This window comes from Myotis lucifugus, unplaced genomic scaffold, assembly GCF_000147115.1.
Source record: "Myotis lucifugus unplaced genomic scaffold, Myoluc2.0 scaffold_15, whole genome shotgun sequence".
NCBI classification, from domain to species: domain Eukaryota; kingdom Metazoa; phylum Chordata; class Mammalia; order Chiroptera; family Vespertilionidae; genus Myotis; species Myotis lucifugus.
In genome coordinates, this window is record NW_005871063.1 from 14,273,743 (window position 1) to 14,294,465 (window position 20,723).

The window sequence follows — 20,723 nt, forward strand, 5'->3', positions numbered from 1 at the left end:
ATAAACTTCTTCCTTCATGACAGTCATTTCTGTATCTATGTTTTATCATACCTGATTAAAACAAGTCCTGACTACAATTTAAAACTTTGGCAATTAACTATTCATCAAAATAGCTTCTATTAGTAAATATATTATTAATCTAATATTTTATTAACTACTAGGGTCCCTCTGTGTGGCCTGTGGAGATCAGGCTGAAACCGTCAGCCCAACATCCCCCAAGAGATGTAGTAGTACGTGAAGCAGCAGGTGGCCGGGTAGGAGCCCAAGCCCAGGCTGGGTGCCATGCCGCTCCCTCTCATCCTGGCCCTGCTGCACCTGCTGCTACCACTCGGTAGGCTCTCTGCAGCTCCACTGCAGTCTTCGAGTGCCCATCCTAGGGCGATACTGGAGTGCCCATGACCGAAATGTGGGCTTGCACCCAGTCAGTCCCAATCCTGGTCCGGATCCAGATCAGTGAGGGGCACACCGGGGGAGTATTCACAGGAGACGTTCGCACCGCAGCTGCACTTGCCAGGCGTAAGCCCAGCAGCATCTGGCGCCCATCAGTTAGTTGAACAGGGCTCCCACTGTGGGAGCTCACTGACCACCAGGGGGCGGCTCATGTGTTGAGCATCTGCCCCCTGGTGGTCAGTGCGCGTCATAGCAACCAGTCCAACAGTCAAATGGTCGAATGGTCACTTAGGCTTTTATATATATAGATTTGGCAAAATAGCTTTTCTTAGTAAATGTATTATTAATCTAATGTTTGTTTTTATAATATTCAGAGGTTTCCTTGAGATACTTTTCTTTTTAAGCAAGACTTCAGGAAAGAGGAAAATTCAATTCCATTGAGACTGTTTAAGAATGAATCACTCCCATATTTTTTTAGTAAAACTTCAGTAATAAAGTCTATAAAGTTGGATTTGTGGTTTAGCGAAGTCTCTATAATCTGTTTTTGATATGGGTATAATACTGTGAGTCATCAAAGGAAAAGTAATTTTCCCTCTGTGGATTAGAAATGATTTCAGAGACCTTTACAAAACTCAAAGGAGAAAGGCATTGATTGCTTCGAACAACTTTCCTAATTGTTCATTTAGATCTGTTATTTAATCTTGTTATTTATTTACAGAAGGAGCTATTAACAAACAAGTGGCCCCCACATGGGACTGGCTGATGTTTCCTTGCCTGGAGGAAATTAATCTGGTAACAAGTTATACCTTTTCTTTTCATTGATATTTAAATTAGAATGGAATTGATGGCCTGTTGGTGAACAAAATAGATGTATGAATGTTGGCTGTGTGACTGGGAGATTTTACACATCAGAGCCACAATAATGTAATCTTTAATAATTCATATTATGAAATAAAAACATCATTGTCCCTAAGAAGTTATTTATCCTCCACTTAGAAGAGGAACTTTAAAATATTCTGTATATAAAAGCAACTAGGAATAGAGCCAGTGTCCACTACTTTAACCAATGACCTCAAATTCTAATTTGAATAAAATCATGTGTAGTACTTGTTAAAAATGCATATTTTGGGGTCCTGCTTTCCAGAGATTCTGACTCAGTAGTCTGAAGAGAGGCTCAAGAATCTGCATTTTTAGATGACATGATACTGTACATAGAAAACCCTAAAGACTCCATCAAAAAATTATACTCTGACTGGTTTGGCTCAGTGGATAGAGCGTCGGCCTGTGGACTGAAGGGTCCCAGGTTTGATTCCAGTCAAGGGCATGTACCTTGGTTGCGGGCACATCCCCAGTGGAGAGTGTGCAGGAGGCAGCTGATCGATGTTTCTCTCTCATTGGTGTTTCTAACTCTCTGTCCCTCTCCCTTCCTCTCTGTAAAAAAAATCAATAAAATATATTTTTAAAAATTATTAGACTTAATAAATGGATTCAGCAATGTAGCAGGATACAAAATTAACGCCAAGAAATCTATGGCATTTCTATACACCAATAATGAACTTACAGAAAGAGAGATTAAAAGAGTAATCCCATTTATCATCGCACCAAAAAAATTAAGATACCTAGGAATAAACTTGACTAAGGAGGTAAAAGACCTATACGCAGAAAACTACAGGACACTGAAAAAGGAGACAGAGGAAGACATAAACAGATGGGAGAACATATGTGTTCATGGATTGGTAGAATCAACATCATCAAGATGTCCATACTACCCAAAGCAATCTATAGATTCAATGCACTCCCCATTAAAATACCAACGGCATATTTCACAGACCTAGAACAAACTTTCCAAAAATTCATCTGGAATAAAAAAAGACCCCGAATAGCTGCAGCGATCCTGAGAAAGAACAAAGTAGGTGGGATATAAATACCAGATATCAAGCTGTATTACAAAGCCACTGTTCTCAAAACAGCATGGTACTGGCACAAGAACAGATACATAGATCAATGGAATAGAATAGAGAACCCAGAAATCAACCCAAACCACTATGCTCAATTAATATTTGACAAAGGAGGCATGAACATACAATGGAGTCAAGATAGCCTCTTCAATAAATGGTGTTGGGAAAATTGGACAGATACATGCAAAAAAATGAAACTAGACCACCAACTTACACCATACACAAAAATAAACTCAAAATGAATAAAGGACTTAAGCATAAGATGGGAAACCATAAAAAGACTAGAGGAATCCACAGGCAGCAAAATCTCAGACATATGCCGAAGCAATTTCTTCACTGCTACTGCTCCTAGGGCAATGGAAACTAAGGAGAAAATAAACAAATGGGACTACATCAAAATAAAAAGCTTTTGCACAGCAAAGGAAACCATCAACAAAACAACAAGAAAGCCCACTGCATGGGAGAACATATTTGCAAATGTTATTACTGATAAGGGTTTAATCTCCAACATTTACAGGGAACTCATACATCTTAACAAAAGGAAGATAAACAACCCAATCAAAAAATGGGCAACGGACCTAAATAGATACTTTTCGAAAGAAGACTGAAGAAAGGCCATAAGACATATGAAAACATGTTCAAAGTCACTAATCATCCGAGAGATGCAAATCAAAACGACAATGCGGTACCATCTCACACCTGTCAGAATGGCTATCATCAACAAATCGACAAAGGACAAGTGCTGGCGACGATGTGGATAAAAAGGAACCCTCGTGCATTGCTGGTGGGAATGCAGACTGCTGCATCCACTGTGGAGAACAGTATGGAGTTTCCTCCAAAAACTAAAAATGGAACTCCCATTTGACCCAGTGATCCCACTTCTAGGAATATATCCCAAGAAACTAGAACCAATTAGAAAGGAAATATGCACCCCTATGTTCATAGCAGCACAATTCACCATAGCTAAGATTTGGAAACATCCTAAGTGCCCATCAGTAGATGAGTGGATTAAAAAACTGTGGTACAGCTATGCAATGGAATATTACGCTGCTATAAAAAGGAGTTCTTACCATTTGCAACAGCATGGATGGAACTGGAAAGCATTATGCTAAGTGAAATAAGCCAGTCAGAGAAAGATAACTATCACATGATCTCACTCATTTATGGAATATAATGAACAACATAAACTGATGAACAAAAACAGATCCAGAGACAGAGAAGCATCGATCAGACCGTCAAACCTCAGAGGGAAGGTAGGGGAGGGTGGGGGTAAGGGGGAGAGATCAACCAAAGGACTTATATGCAAGCATATAGGCCTAACCAATGGACACAGACAACAGGGGGGTGAGGGCATGAGTAGGGGGGATGGGGGGGTAATGTGGGGATAAGGACACATATGTAATCCTATCTAATAAAAGACAAAAAGGGTAATTAACCGTACCTCCGCTACGCTTCCCATTGGCTAATCAGCGAGATATGCAAATTAACCGCCAACCAAGATGGCGTCCGGCAGCCACACAGCTGAAGCGAGCAGGAGGTTTGCTTGCTCCAGTGATGGAGGAAGCCAAGGTTCCCCGCCTTCCGCAGCCCGGCTCTGAGCTCCGTAAGCAACAAAGTCTCAATTATAGAAGGTAAACAAACCCCAGATACCTGCTTTCAGCCAGCGGTGGCCACGGAGCTGGAGCTGGCTCTCAGCTCCAGTGACAGCAATGAAGTTTCAATTATAGAAGGTAAATAAATCCCAGAATAAAAAAGAAAAAGAAAAAAGGGAGAGGCTGGGAGCTTCAGTCACTGGCCAGCCTGAAAACGGCCCTCAGCCCCTCACCCAGGCTGGCCAAGCACCCCAGTGGGGACCCCCACCCTGAAGGGTGTGTGACCAGCTGCAAATAGCCATCAGCCCCTCACCCAGGCTGGCCAGGCACCCCCGCGGGACCCCTACCCTGATCCGGGACACCCTTCAGGGCAAACCAGCCAGCCCCCACCCATGCACCAGGCCTCTATCCTATATAGTAAAAGGGTAATATGCAAACTGACCCTAACAGCAGAACGACTGGGAATGACTGGGTCACTATGACACACACTGACCACCAGGGGGCAGACGCTCAATGCAGGAGCTACCCTCTGGTGGTCAGTGCGCTCCCACATGGGGGAGTTCTGCTCAGCCACAAGCCAGGCTGACGGCTGCCAGTACAGTGTGTGGTGGGAGCCTCTCCCGCCTCCTCAGCAGCGCTAAGGATGTCCGACTGCAGCTTAGGTCTGCTCCCCGCTGGCAAGTGGACATCCCCCGAGGGCTCCCAGGCTGCCAGAGGAATGTCTGATTGCCAGCTTAGGCCAAATCCCCCGGGGGAGCAGGCCTAAGCCAGCAGGTGGTCATCCCCCGAGGGGTCCCAGACTGCAAGAGGGCACAGCCCAGGCTGAGGGACCTCCTCCCCCCCCCCCCGAGTGCACAAATTTTTGTGCACCGGGCCTCTATTAACTTAATAAAAATTTTTAAATAAAGAATCTGCATTTTTATTAAGTAGTGGCATCCTAACACAATAATCACAATTTAATAAACACAGAGAAACCAGTAGCCTACTTTCCCTACTTCTAAAGACTCATTGTTGAGCCATGTGTGCAATCAGCTGTCAGCTTGGGTCCTAAAGTATATCCTAGTAGCAGCTTCTGTCTAAACATTGAGCTGATAATATTAATTTTATATAAATTATATAGATAGATAGATAGATAGATAGATAGATAGATAGATATCTAGATATATATGTATACTGATTTTTTATTATGATTTCACCCTTTTCAGGTCCAGAAATAAATGCGTAAAAATTTCAGGTTAGTCATTAAGTTTAACTTGCCCTATTTTAGCTAGGGCAAGTTAAACACTTTGAATCTCAGTTTCCTCATCTTGAAAATGGGATTACAATGCACCTTCACTGAATTATGGTGAGCATTGAAGGGGCAATGGTATATAATGCATTTAGCCCAATAACTAGCAAAGAGTAAGGGTTAAGTAAATACTGGGTTTTGTTATTAAAATATAGGGTACAATCACTACGACCCATTGATGCCTTACATTTGTAAGGAAATTGCTATATTGTTTCCAGAGCTCTTTCACACACATCATTTCATTATATCCTCACTATGTACATATGAGATAGAGGGTACAGGATATTATCCAGTTTACAAATGAAGTTCAACTTTGTCATTCGCTGTGAGCATTGACTCAGACTATGGGGGGAAAATGAGCCTCAAAGCAGCTGAGAAGGTAGGAGTTTCTTTCACCTTTGAAACCAAGGAATTTGTGTACCCTAGAATGCTCCTGTAAACTTTAGAGCTCACAGTGAGTTTCAAATTTGTAGAATGGCAGAGTAGTACAATGGCTAAAAGCAATAGGTTTTGGAGTAAACAAATCTGGCTTTGCCACTATAATGGTTGTCAATTTGACAACAATATTTAAGTTTTTAAGCCTGGATTGCCTCTGCATAATAGTAATACCTAATATTTATTGACTCTTCAATATGATATTTCTCAGATTACAGAAGAGTACTGCTCAGAATAGAGGTAGTATATAAGAAACCAGCCACCTATACATGCTACAATTACTACTAATGTATGGGAGCTGTTATTACAATGGTTAACTTAAAGAGTAAAGTAATAAATTTTTCCTAATGTGAAGAGATAGCTAGTGGACAAATTATTTGCCACTATTATAATCACTTACATTATTAGGAAACAGAGTAAACATGAAGAGTCTGTGTACCTAGGCCCAGATCACAAAATGACTCCATGGCAGGGTCAAAGTTCTGCTTTGTCCAAGACCTTGTCTTTTCTCCAGAGATCACTGTGATCCTTTCATAGCATTCAAAAGGACTTCTACTTGGGGAATTTCCTTGTAGAGTTCCAAATGCTCTTGGGTCTGGAAAATTACTTTGTATTCTTATGTTTAATATTCTGAGTTTTGTTAAAGATGGAATTTTTGCTGAGTTGAAGGCCCACACAGTTCTTACAGGTTCCAACTTGGAACCAATCTGAAATCTTTTGTGGCTTTGAGTTAGTCTTGGCAGAACACTTTCAGAGTGGGAGGATTTAATGGGTTTCTTTAAAGAGTCACTTTAAAGCATTCATTTAGGCTCAAACCAAAGTAAACTGACTACTCTATTCCCATGGATTTCAGAGGATCAAGGGTTAGAATTCAGGGGAAATGTGGTAACCAAGCCTATTGAGAATTTGGTTGATACTTTGGGCCATAAACAGAAGCAAGTCCATGGTGTCACTAAAAGAAACTTTCTCACAAAAACTTTTTTTAAAACTTTGTCCATTGACCAGTTGGGGGAGTTCTTCAGGCAAGGCATCCCCAACAGCTCATGAGTAGGCTTTCTGATGGAGTCCACCATGGGGTTAATAGGATCTACATTCCTTTGATATGTTCCATTCTGAGCCCTGGCTGGTCTTCTCCCAGCTGCTCCCTGCCCCTAGTCACAGCACACCTCATTGTTATGGGTAGGTTGTGAAAGAAATAGGTATCTTTAGTTGCTTCCCACCCAGTTTACCCTTTTCAATCCATTCAAATCGGAATTTTTGCTTCAATGGTGTGCTTGAACTTCTTTGCTGAACCCTTGGACTTCCACAAAGGCTGTGAGTGATTGTATAAATCAGTGTTCTTTGTGGGAGAAATGGTAGAAAGCTACTGTTTCACCATTATGACCCCTGTCTAACTCTGACTTTGCTTTTTTTTTTTTTTAAATAGTGATGTTTTACTCACATCTGGTATTACTTGATATGGCTCATTTGCCCTAAAATGACAAAAATGAAGCAAGTAGTTACATAATTCAAAAGAGGAAAATAGGCCTTATTGAGTTGTAGTCACTGTGCTTGGTATTATATGGTAAGGATTAAATGGCTTGCCCAAAATTACATGTATAATAGGATCAGAATTTGAATTTAAACAAATTGACTCTAAGAACTGTGCTTCCCAATAAGATAGCCATTAGCCACATGTGGCTTTCTAGATTTAAATTAATTAAATTCTATAAAACTATAAATTTAGTTTCCTCACTAGCCGCATTGCACATATTCACTAGATACATATGCCTAGTGGCTACCATTATCAGACAGTACAGAAATATCTGCATTTTTGCAGAAAGTTCTATAGAAGCAAAACTCTTAGCCTCTATACTACATCACTTCCCCTATACTTTTATATAACATTATTAGATTAGTAAAGCAAGTTTATTCTCAAAGTTTTAATTATTCCTTTTGTGCAGGTGACCATTGCAAGCAATTTTCTTAATTATCAGTGCCACATTTTCATCTGTATGCCAGATATGTTCATTTGTACATTTGAATATCAATGCAAACATATATTTTTAAACTGAATGCCACCTTCTCCTCAAAATCAACTTTCTCTCTTAACTTCTCCGTTTTCATCTTTGCTACTCTTTTATTTCCAGTTTCTGAAGGTTAGTCATTGAACTTTTTACTTTTTATTTCCTCTTTTTGTCCTCTAAATCTATATCCTGTCAACCTTCCTTTAGAAATATCTCTGAAATATGACTTTCTTATTGCTATCAAACTAGACCATGATGGTCTACCTGAATCTTATCTTTCCCAAATCCTTCCAGCTACCATGACATCAGGTTAATTGTATCAAACACCAATGGCCCTGTCCCTCATTCTCAGAAAATTACAGTAGTTAAAAAAAAAAGTTATGCCTTCTACAATCTTATCTACCTTATCTCTCTCTCCATTTCTGCATGAACTGTTTGTTCTAACCAGACTGGTCTTATTCCTCTATTGTGAGATACTTTACCTTTGCATTCCTGAGATTATGTTCTCATTCTTCTTCCACTCATCTCCACTTACTGAAATATTAACTATTCTCCAAGGACTAACCTCAGGGCCCTCCTTATCTGTTAGGTGAAACCATTTTAGGTCATAATGTTCTTTTCAGATGCTAGACTAGTCAGTCACTCTATGTACTATTCATCACATAACTTCTTGTCTTGCTAGGTATATTGGACAAGGTTCTCCAGAGAAAGAGAAACAATATATTTATATATCCATATATCCTATTGTGTTTATTTACATCTTTATCTTTATATACTTATATAGATATGAGAGAATGGATAGATAGATAAATCTTGATTGATTGATTATCTTAAGGAATTTGCTCCCATGAGTGTGGTGGCTAGCAAGACCAAAATCCTCAGGGCAGGCTAAAAGGCTGGAAATTCTGGCAAGAAGTTAACATCTTGAGTCTGGAGGCAGAATTTTTTCCTCATCACAGGACCTCAGTCTTTTCTCTTAAGGCTTTAACTAATTGGATGAGGCCTACCCACATTATGAAGGATAATCTGCCTTACTCAAAATCTACTGATTAAATGTTAATCACATCTAAAAAATACCTTCACAACAATATGTAGACTGGTGTTTAATCAAACATCTGGGTGTCATTATCTATCCAAATTGATACATAAAATCCACCATCACATTGGGTATAGTATATTTTTAGAGCATATATATATATATATGTACATATATATATATATATACATACACACTCTGCAATCAAATAGCTTTATGGAGAAGACAAAAATGTTTATGAAATAAATTTGTCTATACTCAGCAATGATCTTCTTACTATTAGTTTGTTCACTTTGTAGCTTCTATAAAATTTATATCTTTCTTCATCTAATTAAAAAATCCCATGTTTTCCATCCAACCTGGCATCATATTATTCTTATTAACCATGTTTCAGAATTAATGCCACTCAAAAAATTTCTTCCCAATTTCTCATCTGACTTCCCATCTTGGCACATAAACCCAGAACACATTTTTAAGCAAGAGCCCTTGTAAACAAAATATATCTTTCTAAGTTTGTATTTTTTTTGTATCCTCTATAATATTTGCTATGATAATCTACATAGTTATAAATCAGTAAGGATTGGCAGACTAACAGATTATTTAGGCCAACAAAGAGTTCTATTCTCACATTACCTACTAACTGTTAGATATTACTGCCTGATTATCTCATCAGTATCTCACATTTGCCATGTTTCAAACCAAACTTCTTTTTCTTCCAAAACATTGGCTGATCTAGAGGAACAAGAAGTAGCCGTCATTGCCAACCTATATCTTCCTCTGTAATAATGACCTCTTCACTGTCCCATGCTCTTTCATCTTGTGTTCCTTTGTCTCATGCACTTTTATCTCCACCTGCCTGGGATACTCTTCTTGATCTTTACATGTCACTAGAGGCCCAGTGCACGAATTTGTGCACAGGTGAGGGCCAGCTGCCCGCCCCGATGGGGGCCCATTGGGCCAGGCCAGTGGGGGGGGGGGGAGGAGGAGGGCAGGGGCCATGGGAAGTTGGCTGGTCAGCCCTGTCCTTGGTTGGGGTATTGGTGACTGATTGGGGCCCGGATCAGGCTGGTTGGCTGCTGCAGTGCACATCATAGCCACCAGTCATTCTGGTCGTTCTGCCGTTCTGGTCACTGGGCTTCTATATATATATAGATTCTCCTTGTAGTTCCACTTTCACCTTAAACACTATCTTCTAGAAGAGGTTTTCCCAGACTGAACAGGAGAAGCAAATCTATCTTTTTATTTTTATTAACTAATGGCTTACATATCATATAAGCTCAACACTTTTTCAATGAATTCCTGAAGGAATAGATTAAAGAAATATAATACAGTAACTAGGAATCTATAATAATAAAAGCATAATATGCTAATTAGACCGGACATCCTTCTGGATGAAACCAGGGCTGTGAGGGAAGCCCAGGTCCTGGGTGCCAGAGGGAAGCCAGTGTTGGCAGCCAGGGGAAGGAAGGCCTATTCTTGCATGGATTTTATGCATTGGGCCTCTAGTTGTAATGTAAGGCACAATGTATCAATGCACATAATACAGATATGACCAAATCGCAAAAGGAGGTGATTATTTTCAGGTAGCAACAATGAGGTAATTGAATGAATGCCTTGTACTCAATGATTATTTATTGTCATTTACTATTATTTAAATGATTATTTACTGTGCCACTGACATATTAAAGAGATTAATTTTAGTTATTATAATTACTAATTCAGCTAACTAAAAATATTATGGGACTAAACAATAGAAAACTGGGCATACATAAACACTACAGATTTTTTTAAAAGAGTGTTTGTTTGGCTCAGTGAATTTTCTTTGCTCACCTTGTTTCCCGAGTGCAGTATGACATGAAGAACACAATGTGCTTTAGCTGGAAATTAACTGCTGTAATCAGATGTTACAGCATGATCAGAAAATAAGCTTTTTAAAGCATAGTTATGAAAGTGTAGTTAGTTATTTGTTGAGAAGAGAAACCACACATGACTTTGATGTAAATGAACGGATCATGCATTTAACACGGTGAGCCTCAGTTGTTTTTATTTCTTTTTTTTGAATATGAATCTTATTATAATTGTTAATTTCCATAAAATGCAAATGATTGATAGAGTATATTTTATTACTTTTCCTACACATATGTCAAAATAATGAAATGATATAAAGTCAGTGTGGTAATTATAAAGATTTCCTATTTGGAGTTATGACCATTGACTTCTAAAAAAGGAAGAGCATGCCTTCTTTCTCAGGCACTTAAAACTGACCCGTTAGGTCTTATTTCTTCATGAATAAACTTACTGTTTCAGAGTGTTGGGGTTTTATTTCAGATGTTCGGGTAAGATTTAATTAGTACTTCTACTCTAGAGTTAAAATGCAGTTTCTCCATATTCTGTATAATCATCTCAATACACGAGGTTAACTCAAAACAAATGAGGTTCAGTCAAAACATCTCTATTACATTTGCATTGAAATGATAATTTATGTAAGTAATTTAGATCTTAAGACAAGCTAAGATTCTGAAGTGTCATCCAAAGGAAGATACATTATGCTTAATATAATTATAATGATGAGTGGGTTTTCAAACTATTCTATTTTTTAATAACTTAATTTATATATGGCAGAACCTCTAAATTGCTTACATTTGGTGAACTAGAGAGGCCTTTTCCCTCAAACTACTCACAGGCACTATTGCATTAATTTTTTAAAGAGAAAACTAAGCATGTGATAGTTTAAAGTTTTCATCAATTACAATCAAACCAGTGGCAGAATAGAAATAAAATCCAATGTCCAAAAAAACTATCCATTGTCATGGAATTTTACATTCCTTCTTTTTTTCCCATTTCTATAATTTTCATTAGCTTTACATCTAAGCCCAAATGAGACAAGCCATAAATTCAGTGATAAAATCTAAAGATACATAACCAGAAATTTCAGTTGGGGTGGAGGGGTGAAGAGGCAGCATGATTTTTCAGAAGCTGTTAAGGATATAAAGAATGCTTTATATCAGCTAAATGATAAAACTTCACATAGTCATGATATATTTGTTGATATTTTATTTCAGAATAATTAAGTTATAAAGAAGATGGCAGATTATGAAAAAGCTGAAGAGATGCAAGAAAATTGCCAGAGAAATAGGTAAGTTTTGCTCAAATCCTACAAAAAAAGTGTTCTACAACTTCATATACACCTTATCCTTTTCACAGCTGTAGCAAAAAGTAACATAATTTTTTCCAAAAATAACAGTGCTATTTGCATTTTGCTGTACTTCTACATAATCAGTGTTACAACTGGTTTAATAGTAATTTTAGGAAATGAATAGCTACAGGATTTATTGAGTTAGCACTTCAGATATCACGTCTTCTGTAGCTTACCAGATACATAGAATTCCATTTTAGATATATGGATCCTTCATTCCACTTGGTACATTTAATAAAATAAAATACTAAGTTTTGATTATTTTTTTCATTGAATGGATGTCTGTGTGTATGTGACTTATAAAATTTTTCTTCACCTATAATCCATTAATTTAGAGATTTAAAGTTGAAATGGTTTAAAATTTATTTCCACCTTTACCATAATAACTGGGTTAAATTTCAATGTATAAACTGTGAGCATCAGGTGGACACCTCTAGATTCTGTGATTCATTAATGCAGGGCTGCAGTAGCCAGAAAGGAAGCTCCCACCATACCTGTACTCTTCTTCACTTTCTTTTTTAAAAATTATTATTATTGTACAATATTTATTTTTATTGAATTTATTGGGGTGACATTGTTTAATAAAATTATATAGGTGTACAAGTCTATAATATATCATCTGTATATTGTATTGTGTGTTCACCACCCTAAGTCAAATCTCCTTCTATTACCATTTACCCCCCTATACCTTCTTCTGCCTCCCCACATCTACCTTCCCCTCTGGTAATTACTATACTGCTGTCTGTGTCTATGAATATTTTGTGTTTGTATGTTTGTTGTTGTTTTTTGCTTCATCCCTTCATCTTTTTCACCCAGCCCCACAACAATCCCCCAAACCCCTCTGAAAGCTGTCAGTTTATTCTGTATCTATGAGTCTTCACTTTCAACTCTGGTCTTTTAAAAGACTACCTAAGGGACACCCATCTAGCTAAGTTGCTAAAATATGAGGTTCTTAAAAGACTACCCAACCGCTCCTTTCAAGGCTTTCCATGAAGGTCAATAGAGACAGAAATGTTTTCCTGAAACAAAATTTATCAAAAGAGAGCTTACTGGGTCTTAGACTTTAAACTCTGTGTTTAGAGTGGGTGAAGGTCTTTATGATCTTAAAGCACTTTTTGTCATCTATGAGACATTGCAGAGAAAATTAGCCTGTATATAAGTAAATTATTAACCTCAGATGGAATAGAATTAAGTGACTTCTCATTTATTTTATAATAAAATAAAACAGAAAATAATAAGTATTGGTGAATATGTGAAGAAACCTTGTGCATGATTGGTAGGAATGTAAAATGATGCAGTTGCTATGGAAAACAGTATGATGGTTCCTTAAGAAGTTAAAAATAGAATTGAAAGCAGAAATTGAAGTTATATTTGTACAGCCATATTCATAGCAGCATTATTCACAGTAGCCAAAAAGTAGAAGTAACCCAAGTGTCCACTGATTAAGGAATGAATGGTTTAAAAAAATGTGGTATATACATACAATGGAGTAATATTCAGACATAAAAAGAAGGAGAATTCCAACATTTGCTACAACTTGAATGAACCCTAATGATATGCAAAGTGAAATAAGCCCATGAGAAAAGGACAAAATACTATAGGGTTCCACTTATATGAGGCTCCTAGAGATTCAAGAGACAAAAAGTAGAATGGGTCCACTGGTGTGGCCCAGTGTTTGAGCATCGACCTATGCACCAGGAGATCCTCATTCAATTCCTGGTCAGGGCACATGCCTGGGTTGATCGATGTTTCTCTCTCATGGATGTTTCTGTCTCCATTTCCCTTCCTATCTCTCTCAAATCAATAAAGACATTTTAAAAAAAGTAGAATGGTGGTGGGCAGAAGCTGGCAGAATTTCTGTTTTTCAAGATTCATGGTATTCTGTGGATGGTTAGTGGTGATGGTAACACAACAATATGAATGTACTTGATACCACTGAAAAGTACACTTAAAAAGAGTTGAGATGGTAAATTAAATGTTTATGTGTATTTTATCACAATAAAAAAATTCACTCCAGATGTATATCTTCAGATGTTACTCTAATGTGGACTGCCAGTGACAACTTACTTTTCCAGGGATTATACTAAAAATCTTTGTATTGTCTATGATGAAATTTGTTTTTAAAATTGCAGTGTTGGTATAATTTGCTACCCTGGGTGAAATTTGACTCTTCAGCACAATTATAACTAGAAAATGTTGCAAATTACAACAATTGTAATGTTACCTTTTAAACATTTACTTTCCAGAAAACTGCAAGAACAACTGCCCAAAGTAAGAAACCAAGTTGTTGGACCTTTTGAGATAGTAAGTAACATCAGTTAGAAAGTATGCATATCAGAAAATTTTAGGGAATTGTCAGTAGTGTATAGAATGTTTGTTTGATAGTTTACAACCCAACAGGTCCACAATAAGGCATGGAAAAAATCAACACAAGAACTAGACAGTGATTCCAATTTGGGGAGGAGGGAGTGTGTGCGTGTGTGTATGTGTGATACATAAATGTTATCAGAGGATATTTCTGAGTGGTATCCTCTATAATAAAGGGCTAATATGCTAATTAGACTGAACAGCAGAACAACCATCCGGACGACCTTCCAGACGAAGCCAGGGCTGCGAGGGCCGACCGAGGCAGGTGGGGCTGCAAGGGCCAAGCCCCTTGCACAAATTTTGTGCATCGGGCCTCTAGTGGAATTATAAATGACTTTTACTATTTTGTTTACATTTCAATATTTTCCAGTGATATTGACAAAAGTTGCTTTTATTTTTAAAGTGGTATAAATCCTTTTTAAATAAAAAATAATTATCGAAATATTTTGTAAAGATTATGTATGCATAAGAGTATGTTTCAGCACAATTCTTCAGCATTATGGTTAAGGAAAATTTTCAGAAATGCATTCTCAAAACACCTCCTCCACTTAATCTAATCTTTAAATCAACCTATCAGATCAATATCACTAAAAATACACTTGAAACTACCTATTTTTTCAGAAGTCCATTTTTTAAAAAATCTGGGAAGTAGCAGAACATGAGAAACTTTATCAAGGAGATAACACACTACTCTGGAGATGGTGGAGGAGCAGATACCCTCTTATCTGTAGTAATGAGTACAATGGTATGGCAGTTAATTCATAAATATTTATTAGTGCATGAATGAAAGGAAAAACATTAAATTTTTTCAGTTTCCACTTACAAAATATGTACTAAGTTCCTGTTATTCAAATCTAATTTTATTTCAATAACATTATACATTTTATCTTGACCTCTCTCAGTAAGATAAATAATCCACATTTCAAGTTCATGTTTTGGCTTTGGAATAATATTATGGGGACTTGCTATAGAATAGAATGTGAAGCAATCAATATTTGCCTTTCAGTTATTTCTTTCTTCTAAACAGCTTTGCGAATTATTGTAGACCTTAATTTACAGAATAGATGTTGTCCCAAGTAAAAAAAAATCTGAGGAATTTAAAATAAGAATGAAGAATATAATTTATTACATTTGGTGAACTGATTTTTACTAGTTAAGTACTGTTCATTGCACTTAGTTTTCATTGCTATGATGTTGATAAGCCTAGGGAATTGAAGATCATTGTCCATCAATCAAGATATTGTCATTGCAGTCTTTTGAAATATCTCAATTTATTCCAGAATTAACCAAATGGAAGGAAGTTTCTGATTCATATCCACATCTGACCTGACTTGTGTCACAGGTCTACAATTTTTACTGATTTTGCTACTTTATATTTTTCAATATACATTGTAATTCCTTAGAATTGGTGACTATTTTTTTTTTACTTTATAAATATTTTTCCATTGTTTTATTCTTTTATTTAGTCAATTAATTTATAAAATGACATTTACTTGATGGCAAAAACTGTAGGTTGGTTTTGGGTTTTAATTTTTTATAGCAAAATGCTACCCTGTTTTATTTTCCTCAGTTTCGCTTTGCTGATGGGCTGGACATCACACTCATGATCCTGGGATTGCTGGCATCAGTGGTAAATGGAGCATGTCTTCCTGTAATGTCACTGATTTTAGGAGAATTGAGTGATAACCTTCTTAGTGGATGTCTACTCAAAAGCAACACAAGTGAGTACAGTATTTACTTTTCTATATTGCTGGAGACTCAGAAGTGTTAAAACAGTGAGCTCATTATACAGATTATTGTATTGTCATACAATATCTACATGGTATGTATTAAAGTCATTCATTTTTCTATATTGCCTGGGATTAAAGAACCAAAATCTATATTCATCAATATTTTTCAAAGAAACAGAACCAACAGGATGAGTGTGTGTTTGTATACATACATACACACATTATATGTGTGTTTGTGTATAGAGACAGAGATACACATATGCGCGCGCACGCACACACACACACACACACACACACACACAGGATGTCCCCAAAAAATGTATACATACTTTGAATGATTATAAAATCAGTATTTATTAGCATACAGTTCATATTCAAAATTTAAAAGAATCTACAGAAATTAATAATTTTCTATCAATGCCTGTATTCAAATTGATGACCATTCTGATCCAGGCACTACTGATAACATGAAGCAATGGAATCAATTTATTCAGTATTTGTGCACCCTCAATTCATCGACTGTTGCTGGTTTTGTGCCATAAACTTTATCTTTTATGTATCCCCATAAAAAAAATGTCTAGTCAAATCAGTTAAACCTGAAAAGGAGTGAAAATTAAGTGAGTTATCAGCTGCTAAAGTGTGCATACATTTTGGGGGACATCCTATCTACACTAATAAAAGACAAACATGCAAATTGACCAGACCTTCGCTATGCCTTAAGCCACGCCCATCAGCCAATCAGAGTGACTATATGCAAATTAACCCAACCAAGATGGTGGCCGGCAGCCATGAAGCTGGAGCAAGCAGGAGGCTTGGGTTGCCCCTGGCAGCCAAGTTTCCCACCCCACCCTGGCCGGCTCTGAGCTCCACTCAAGGCTACAAAGTTTCAATTATAGAAGGTAAATAAATCCCAGAATAAAAAAAGAAAAAGAAAAAAAGGAGAGGCTTGGAGCTTCCATCGCCGGGGGGCTTGGCCAGCCTGAAACGGCCCTCAGCCCCTCACCCAGACTGGCCAGGCACTCCAGTGGGGACCCCCCACCCTAAAGGGGATGTGGCCAGCCTGAAAACAGCCACCAGCCCCTCACACAGGCTAGCCAAACATCCATGGGGTGAGGGTCCCCACGGGGGGGGGGGGCTTGACCAGCCTGCAAACAGCCATCGGCCTCTCACCCAGGCAGCCAGGCACCCCAGTGGGGATCCCCACCCTGAAGGAGGTATGACCAGCCTGCAGAGAGCCATCAGCCCCTCACCCAGGCTGGCCAGGCACTCCAGTAGGGACCCCCACCCTGAAGAGGGTGTGACCAGCATGCAGAGAGCCATCAGCCCCTCACCCAGGCTGGCCAGGCACCCAAGTGGGACCCCCACCCTGATCTGGGACACCCTTCAGGGCAAACCAGCTGGCCCCCACCCATGTACCAGGCCTCTATCCTTTATAATAAAAGGGTAATATGCAAATTGACCCTAACAGCAGAACCACTGGGAATGACTGGTCACTATGACACACACTGACCACCAGGGGGCAGATGCTCAATGCAGGAGCTGTCCCCTGGTGGTCAGTGTGCTCCTATAGGGGGAGCTCTGCTCAGCCACAAGCCAGGCTGATGGCTGCCAGCACAGCGGTGGTGGCGGGAGCCTCTCCCGCCTCCTCAGCAGCACTAAAGATGTCCGACTGCAGCTTAGGTCTGCTCCCGCTCATAAGTGGACATCCCCTGAGGGCTGCCGGGCTGCCAGAGGGATGTCTGACTGCCAGCTTGGGCCCGATCCCCCAGGGAGCGGGCCTAAGCCAGCAGGTGGACATCCTCCAAGGGGTCCCAGACTGCAAGAGGGCATAGGCCGGTCTGAGAGCCCCCCCGAGTGCACAAATTTTTGTGCACCGAGCCTCTAGAGAGAGAGAGAGAGAGGGAGAGAGATGAGATTTTAAGGAATTGGTTCACTCAATAATGGAAGCTGGCAGGTCCAAAATCTTCAGGGTGGGCCTGCAGGCTGGAGACTCATGAGAGAACCAGTGTTGCAGTTCAAGTCCAATGGCCATCTATCTGCTCATCCTATATAATAAAAGCGTAATATGCTAAGTGTCCAGTTGTCCAGTTGGCCGTTCAACCAAAGTGTAATATGCTAATGATATGTTAAGGCCGCTCAACTGCTCACTGTGATGTGCACTGACCACCAAGGGGCAGACATTCGACCAGTCGCTATGACATGCACTGACCACCAGGGGGCAGATGCTCCAACCAGTAGGTTAGCTTGTTGCTGGGGTCCAGCCAATTGGGACTGAGCGAGACAGGCTGGACATGCCCTGGAACCCTCCTGAGGTCCCTCCCTAGCTGGTCAACCTCCCACGTCTCTCCCCGGCCCCGATTGTGCACCGGTGGGGTCCCTTGGCCTGGCCTGCACACTCTCGCAATCTGAGACCCCTTGGGGGGATGTTGGAGAGCTGGTTTCAGCCCAATGATGGAATGACCAGTCGCTATGATGTACACTGACCACCAGGGGGCAGATGCTCAACATAGTAGCTGCCCCTGGTGGTCAGTGTGCTCCCACAGCGGGAGCACCACTCAGCCAAATGCCAGGCTCACGGCTGGCAAGCGCAGTGGCAGTGGCAGGAGCCTCCTGCCTCCACGGCAGCACTAAGGAGCTGCTTAGTGCTGCCCATGGGGAGCAGGCCTAAGCTATTGGTCAGACATCCCCCGAAGGCTCCCAGACTGCGAGAGGGTGCAGGCCGGGCTGAAGGACCCCCCCCCTCAGTGCATGCATTTTGTGCACCGGGCCTCTAGTGATATATAAAAATAATCTGAGACTCAATATAGCTCAGCTTGTCTTTCTAGAATTTCAAATAATTTTCTATCTAAAATATGGCATAGGGAATATAGTCAGTCATACTGCAATAACTATGTATGATGTCAGATGGGTACTACATTTATCAAGGTGATCATTTAAGAAGTTATGTAATGTCCAATCACTGGGTTATACACCCGAAACAAATATAATATTGTATGTCAACTATAATTGAAAAATAAATAATTATTTTTTTAATTAAATCTTTATTGTTCAGATTACATTTGTTCCTCTTTTTTTCCCCCCATAACTCCCCTCCTCCCAGTTCCCACCCCACCCTCCGCCCTCACTCCCCACCCACTGTCCTCATCCATAGGTGCACGATTTTTGTCCAGTCTCTTCCCGCATCTCCCATTCCCCTTTCCCCCCCAAGAATAGTCAGTCCATTCCCTTTCTATGTCCCTGATTCTATTATAATCACCAGTTCATTCTGTACATCAGATTATTTATTCACTTGATTCCTAGATTCACTTGTTGATAGATGCATGTTTGTTGTTCATAATTTATATCTTTACCTTTTTCTTCTTCTTCCTCTTCTTGAAGGATACCTTTCAGCATTTCGTATAATACTGGTTTAGTGGTGATGAACTCCTTTAGCTTTTCCTTATCTGTGAAGCTCTTTATCTGAACTTCAATTCTGAATGATAGCTTTGCTGGATAAAGTAATCTTGGCTGTAGGTTCTTGCTATTCATCACTTTGAATATTTCTTGCCATTCCCTTCTGGCCTGCAAAGTTTCTGTTGAGAAATCAGCTGACAGTCGTATGGGTACTCCCTTGTAGGTAACTAACTGTTTTTCTCTTGCTGCTTTTAAGAGTCTCTCTTTGTCTTTTGCTCTTGGCATTTTAATTATGATGTGTCTTGGTGTGGTCCTCTTTGGATTCCTTTTGTTTGGGGTTCTCTGCGCTTCTTGGACCTGTAAGTCCATTTCTTTCACCAGGTGGGGGAAGTTTTCTGTCATTATTTCTTCAAATAGGTTTTCAATATCTTGCTGTCTCTCATCTTCTGGCACCCCTATAATTCTGATATTGGTGCGCTTGAAGCTGTCCCAGAGGCTCCTTACACTATCTTCGTATTTTCGGATTCTTTTTTCATTTTGCTTTTCTGGTTGGGTGTTTTTTGCTTCTTTGCATTTCAAATCTTTGACTTGATTCTTGCGCTCCTCTGGTCTGCTGTTGGGTGTCTGTATAATATTCTTTATTTCAGTCCGTGTATGCTTAATTTCTAGTTGGTTCTTTATCACAACATTGAGGGTCTCATTAGTTTTCTTGAGGCTCTCATCAAGTTTATCGGCAGTTTCTAGCAAATTATTGAAAGCCCTCAAAAGTGCATTTTTTAGCTCTATATCCTCCACTTCTGTCATGTTTTTTTGTCTCCGCATTTTTATGCTTTCTTGGTGCACCCCCTTGTGGTCTTTGTGCGCAGTCTTGTTGTAGTTAAGCCTTGATTGTTGTAGTTAATACTAGAGGGATTTGACCACCAGGCCAACTGGCTGTGAGAATCAGCTGTGTCTGCCGTGGGAAAACTTCTGTCCTCTGGAGAGGTGCTAATCTAGCCTTTTCCTGAGGCTATCCGGCAAATGGCTCTGCGCAGGGCTTGGGCAGGGTGGGTCACAGGGGATCAACAGGGCGGGTGGAGGGAGCAGTTATGGCTGCTCTCAGTCTCGTTCCCAGGGGCTCTGCTTCTCAGAACCCCAGCAAACACTGCAAACCTCGGAGAGAAAGCTGCCCTCACGTTCCGACTGATGCCAGACAATCCCACTTCTCCCGTTTGAGTCTGAGTCCCTAGAGACTCGCCCGGATCTGGAGCTCAGAGTCTGAGACTCCCTCATGATTGAAAACGACAACCGCGCCCTCAGCCACCAGCCGGCTGCGCGCGCACCTCCGCACCT

At 39.7% G+C, this 20,723-nt stretch overlaps 1 protein-coding gene across 1 annotated transcript in view; it reads left to right on the forward strand.

The window, feature by feature from the left end:
• Positions 1 to 11,788: 11,788 nt before the first annotated feature.
• Positions 11,789 to 20,723, forward strand: part of ABCB5 (ATP binding cassette subfamily B member 5) — an 86,303-nt gene continuing 77,368 nt past the window's right edge. Inside the window, exons 1-3 of the mRNA XM_006085063.1 lie at positions 11,789 to 11,841; positions 14,148 to 14,205; positions 15,839 to 15,989. Of these exons, the coding sequence (XP_006085125.1) occupies positions 11,789 to 11,841; positions 14,148 to 14,205; positions 15,839 to 15,989 (262 nt within the window). The remainder of the gene's footprint in view (positions 11,842 to 14,147; positions 14,206 to 15,838; positions 15,990 to 20,723) is intronic.